This window comes from Drosophila mojavensis, unplaced genomic scaffold (assembly GCF_018153725.1).
Source record: "Drosophila mojavensis isolate 15081-1352.22 unplaced genomic scaffold, ASM1815372v1 contig_81, whole genome shotgun sequence".
NCBI classification, from domain to species: Eukaryota; Metazoa; Arthropoda; class Insecta; order Diptera; family Drosophilidae; genus Drosophila; species Drosophila mojavensis.
In genome coordinates this window covers 4,555,609-4,561,728 of record NW_025318907.1, presented here as the reverse complement: position 1 = coordinate 4,561,728, position 6,120 = coordinate 4,555,609, and the positions used below count along the sequence as shown (strand labels likewise).

General features: G+C 37.3%; 1 protein-coding gene across 1 annotated transcript; it reads right to left on the bottom strand.

The window, feature by feature from the left end:
- Positions 1-2,973: 2,973 nt before the first annotated feature.
- LOC6580715 (dynein regulatory complex protein 8) lies at positions 2,974-3,733 on the bottom strand. The gene is made up of 3 exons (XM_044011234.1): positions 3,415-3,733; positions 3,140-3,350; positions 2,974-3,068 (listed from the first exon to the last, which is right to left on the bottom strand). Exons 1-3 carry the CDS (start codon positions 3,693-3,695, stop codon positions 3,057-3,059), a joined length of 504 nt encoding a protein of 167 aa, XP_043867169.1. The 5' UTR covers positions 3,696-3,733; the 3' UTR covers positions 2,974-3,056.
- Between the last annotated feature and the right edge of the window lie 2,387 nt (positions 3,734-6,120).

The following is a 6,120-nucleotide window of genomic DNA, read 5'->3' as shown; positions in this document are numbered from 1 at the left end:
GACATTTTGTTATATTGTCATTAAGTGTAAATAATTGGCATAATTTGTGCAGAGCAAAACGTAATTATAATGCAGTTATTGAAGCATGTAAATCTTATAGGAATTCTTTCTACTTAATTAGTTTTAATGACTCGGCCCCGCCCCCTGCGCTCAAACAAAAAGGGCATAACTAACAATTAAGCTCGCATTGCTTAACCGCAAAATGCATATGAGCATAACATATGTGTGTGTGTGTGTGTGTGTACATGCACACATATATGTATATGTATATCAACTCGAGCAGAGACATGTATTTGTTAGCAAGTATGTCGCATAAATCTTAATTACGCTTCGTCGAGCGTAAATCATCATCAGCCGCAGAGTTTTGCTGGCGAAATTGATTCATGCACTGCAATTTCGCCAGCAAACTCTTTGGAGGGAATCTTCTTCCAAGTAACTTTGACAATTTGGCGGCATTTCTTAAATTTTTTTTATGACCCACAGACAGAGTGACGACTGTGGAGCCTTCGAAGCATATTCTTAACCCATTAGCTGGCATGGAATTTCTCTCTCTCTCTCTCTCTCTCTCTCTCTCTCTCTCTATCTCTCTCTCTCACTTACCATTGATAATATGCCATTATCCATTAGCATGTTATGGCTGATAATTGTTGACAGTAAATCAAGTGCCAAACACGGAGAACACTAATAAGGAAGGCATATGAGGTGACGATAATGCCTAGAAAATGAAAACACAATGAAAAACACAATTTATGACTCTAGCGGTTTGTACAGGTGGCATAAATCAGAAATAAAATGGATGGAGGTTATTAAAGCAAATGCTGGCTGTACTTGGAAATTTCTACATATAGAAGTAATAAAAGAGCAGAATCTAGAGAGTATTGTGTTGAAAGTGGGGAAAGAATTTCTATTATATAAATATATATATATTTTTTTTATAGAGGGTGAACACACTTTTCGAAATAGTATAAAAGAATTGAAAGAATATGAATATGAATGTGAAACTGTGAAAAACATACAAAATATTTTTATAAATGAACATGAAAAATTATGTTTTTAATTATTACATATTACAAATAATATAAATATCTCCGTTGAAAAGCCAGAGCTAGCCTCTCTTAAATATACATTTATAGCATACGCTTTATATGATTATAAAGAACAAATTGTAATGGGAAATAAAACATTATTAAACTAATAAAAAAGTACAAAATATTTATTATACAAATTTTTTTTGTATGTATTAGTATAGATTAAATTTGTACGAATTTGATCACATACAAAAATATCAAGAATATACAGCAAATATTTAATTTGTCTAAATGGTTTTTGTAAAATATTTTCAAATGAGTTATTAACATTTTTGAATATTTTATTGGGCTAATAGCTATAAAACTTTAAGAATTGCACCTCTTTATTTTTATAACTGACCTCTATAATTGCCTAAAATATGACCACTTGAGAGGAGTGAGCTCCATATCTATAAAATTACAATTGACCAACATTCAGTGGCTATCAGTGGGTTAATCCATCAGACTTTATGGCAGTTGATCCCATTGGCATGGGATGTCAAAAAGTTTGCAGAAGCTGGCTTTATTGTTATTTAGTTCAACTTTCTTTTTATGGCGCTGACAATTCGCAATCAGCTGCATACGCATGCGATTCAAAAATGCTGAATTTTGTTGTACGAGTTGTAAAGATTAAAAGTCCATTAGGCGTGCCGCACGTAGAACTTGTTTAGATAGAGTGCGAGGCGGCAGCGCCAAGAAGGGGGCAGGGAGTCGCGAGTGGACTAACTGGCCACAGCCACAAACATTAAAATAAAATAAAAAACCGAAAAAAAGTAATGAAAGAATCTTTGAACATGGCAGCGATTTAAATGCGCGCAATGCAATCACTCAAATTGGCCAAAGCGCCGGAACGTGCAGATGGCAGCCGCACGAATGGCTGAATTACATGAAATATTTTAATCCAAAGCGAGACAGATCGCGCGGAGCGGCCGAGGGATGCGGCGTGTTGCAGGGGCAGAGAGTTGCAGTTAAGTGCATCCATCAGCGTGTATTTAGTATTTAATAAATACGGAAGCGAGAACACGACTCGAACACGACTCAGGCAACGGACGGCCTTTTTGACGCATACGAGCGAGCGCACAGTCCTTGCCAATAGTATGCACACACACAGAGAGAGAGAGAAAGAGTGAGAGAGAGACACTCAGTCTTGATGCTGCCAAAGAGCTATTTTAATTTATTTAAATTTTCTAGCTGCTCATATTACCAACAGCAATTTACAGACACTCCAGCTTAGAAGCTGGACAGACAGACATCCTTTTGGCCAAAGCAAAGCGAGTCGAGGCGAGGCGAGGCGAGGCGCGTTGAGGCGTACACGATTTTTGCTGCGGCAGCCCGTTTGCGACTTTGGCCAAAGAAAAGTGAACATCCATTAGTTGTGCTAATGATGCGCAACCCACTTTGCCGCGTTCCACACCAGCCAGCAGGCAATCCATGGCTGGCCAGCAGCGCCTTCTACTTAGCTGGCTGCTCTGCCCAGCTGTATCCTGTGCTCTCCTCATTTCTGTGCTGGGCTTGTGGATTCAGTTTGCGATTTTGAAACGCATTTGGCTCGCTGGTTAGTTAGCTTTCCCTGTGTCCCTCTCGCGCTCTGTGTGAGTGGCTAATGCCTAGGCGAAGTGGCTAAAGCGAGCCACGCACTGGGAAGTGCATTAGCTTATAAAAATACACTGACAAAAAATATATATGGTAATACATGTATTGCGCTACAATCTATCAATCTATCTCCTTTAAAAAAGCAAAATTCATTTGTTTTTTTTAATTTTTTTAAATTTTTAATTATTGTATTTTAATTCAATTTTGCTTCAGTTGTTTCTAAGCTTTATTAAATTAGACAACATATTTTCATTTTTATTCTCATATTTTCTCAAAGATATGCCTGAAAATATAGAATAAAGAAATAGAAAAATTTTAACATTTTGAATAATTTCAGATTTTTTACTAAAGTTTAATTAACACTTTTTTTTTTTTTAGGTTTTTCTTCAAATGTTCTCAGAGATATACCTGAAAATATAAGAAAAATAGATGGTATTAAGAATTTCTTCTGGAATCATTTCCATTTTTTTCGCTCTCACCATCAACTGATTCAAATACAATTCATAGGGTATATGGCCGCTTATGGGATCTATGGCCACTGGCCACATTTCATCCATTTCCTCCTGGGTAAACGGCTCGCCCTCCTCCATCATCAGCTTGCCAAAGTTCTCCTTGGTCAGGTAGCCCTTGTTCTCCAAGTCCAACGTCTTGAAAGCTTCCAGAATCTTCTCTGGCGGCGCTGGCTCCATTCTAATTAAATATTAATCAGTTTCTTTTATGGTTTATTATATATTTCTGTTGCCATCAAACTGACTTGCGCTCCATGAGCAATTGCGAGACGTGTGGCAAGAATTTGGTCAAATGCACCACGCCGCTCGTCTCCTCCGTTTCGGTTGCCGAGATTACCTCGTTGACCTCCTGTTCGGTGGGCACGCAGCCCAACAATCTCAGCACTGTGCCCACCTCTCGCACATCGATGAGCTTATCGCCGTGATGATCGAACACGCAAAAAGCATCCGAGATGCGCTTCTCCAAATCGTTGTTAACTTGCAAATTTTTATTAAATTGTAATGAAATTTGTATTGAATATTTCATTTAGCTGTCGCACTTACAATCCAAATCCATGGCTCGAAATGCGCTAACTGAGAGTAGCTTGTTGAAATTTTCGTTTTGTTGAATCAATATATCAATGAAAAGTTGCTAGGCGATTGTTGAGTGAGTGGGAGAGACCTGACAGAGAGAGAGAAAGAGAGAGAGAGAGAGAGAGAGATGGGTAGTGTTTTACAGGTAATAAGTGCTTTATTGGATGGGGTTTTCCTGGCCAAAGAAATTGATTCACTCCAAGAACGTATGCCACGCATTCAGTTCGTTCAAGCAACAAGTTAGTTGGCCACAGTTGCAACAACAACAACAACAACAAACTACTTTATTCACGCTAATGCGTGTCGTGTACAACACGCTGCAAGCCACTTGAGCTGTGCGCACTTGCGTCCAAGTTTTTGCAGCAGCAACTCGTACTCACACACACTCACGCACACATACACACGCACATGTATGCAGAGGGCTCTTTCTAGCCCGGCTTGGCTTTGGCTACTGCCATAAACACTAAAAGTGTTCGTCATTTACTGTTCCAGATCCAATTAACCATTTTGATGCATTTGCCTCCATTAAGTTTTTGCCCCTCTCCCCCTCTCTCCCTCTATCTCTCTCACTCACTCTCTCTTTGTCTACCTATCTCGCCTGCTGGCTAGTTTGTAGACCCTTTTTTTTTAGCCTGTGTCTTGGCCTGCCTTTTGTAATTTTGCAGCCAGACTTACAACGTGATCGGAAGTTTGTCTTAGCCAGCGTCGACGTGTCCGTGACTTCGAGCACAGCCTGAGAGTGTTCGTGTGTTGTTGTTGTTGCTGTTGCCGCTTGCAAAGTACTTTGTAAATGTTGGCATGATTTAAGTCAAGCTCTTAGTCTCTTTATACTGACATTTGCTCTAAGTTTGTCTATTAGCCATGCGATTAAAATTTAAATTGAAGTCGAAGAGCAGCAACAGCCGCAGACAAGCGACTGCCCGTCTGTCCCACCGCCCTGTGTCCCGCATCTTGTGTCATTTTTTTTTTTCTTCCACTTGCCACGCCCAGTTTTCAGAGCGCGCCTCAACACTTCCGCTGGCCATCAGATTGCTATTAACTATTCGAGCGCACTTTGTGCTCATCTGTCAATTTCGACACCTGCCACAGACAGGATGGCAAATTGTCAGACTCTTCCTGTGGGCCTTCATTATGCGGTATTTAAAGGCCGGGCCTGCCAGAGCGCTGCTATTTGTTGGGGAAGCAAATGGGTATATTCGTTTCGAAGAATATTCACAATAATTTAAATTCATCTGATGAATCTGTAAACAAAAAACTATAAAATAGCGTCTCATAAAAATTCCAAATTCTAAAGGCATTTTGCAAAAATGATTTACTAGATATACCTGAAATATATAGGGCTTTACAAATTTTGAGTAAGATTTGTTTAATAAACTTTTCAGGCTCTGTAGATTAATTGAATAATTGTAAATTGTAATTTTTTAAATATTTATTTTAGTCTCTTTCTCTCTTTGATTTACTAGTCCTTTATTATTATTTTTTATTTATTTATAAATTTTATTTTGTCTTTGCTACCTTTGTTACCTTATTGCTTAATTCGTGTTTGACAATTTTTGTTTCCATTATGACTTCTACTTTACCTTAGGCTAATTATATCAAAGTCAGTCAGCCTGAATGAAACTGTCACGCCTATTATATACAACATATAATATAAATTTAAGTTAATATAATATAAATAATATAAATTTAATATAAATATAAAATTTAAGTTACATTTAAATGAAAATCGAATATATATTTATATACATAAAAATGTTAAGATATATAGTAAGCATAGATAAAAGAGTAAAAGGCATCCAGCTATTCATTACTGACAGCCTGAACAATTCGTTTGAAGCACTAATCATTGTTTTGATAACTCTTATTAAATAAGATAATTGTTATACGTGAACTACGTAATAATTTGCCACGCCTCAATTAAAGTAGACTATCTAACACAAATTAATAACAAATTCTGAAATAATTCAGTTAAGCTATAGATTACCAACCTTTCCATCGACTGCGATCAAGCAACGATTCGCAAGTTATCGGAATTTTATTTTTTGCTATTTTACAATTTAAAATTTCGTTTGCGCCTTAAGATATATAGTGTTTTTTAAATATTGAAGATAGCTACTAATATATATACTTTTTCATTTCTGATCTCAAGCTTCAGTAGTAGCGAAACAGCAGCTAAGTGCACATAGTACATAACATACATAGACTCTTCTCAGCTATTCGACTTACTTGCGTTTGCAAACATTCTTAAAGCCTGATTGCCCTTGAGCAAGAGTCAGTAGTCAATTATGACATTTAAGTAGAATGCTTTCGCATGTATTATATATGTAAATGTGAAAGACTAGATCCATTCAAATCTGTTGCCCTTTTATAATACGGCA

Bases quoted from the DNA above. Each gene is read 5' to 3' on its own strand.
- LOC6580715 (XM_044011234.1), bottom strand. From the start codon at position 3,695: ATGAAATATTCAATACAAATTTCATTACAATTTAATAAAAATTTGCAA. The intron at 3,351-3,414 runs GTCAGTTTGATG...ATATTTAATTAG, and splicing joins CAATTGCTCATGGAGCGCAA to AATGGAGCCAGCGCCGCCAG.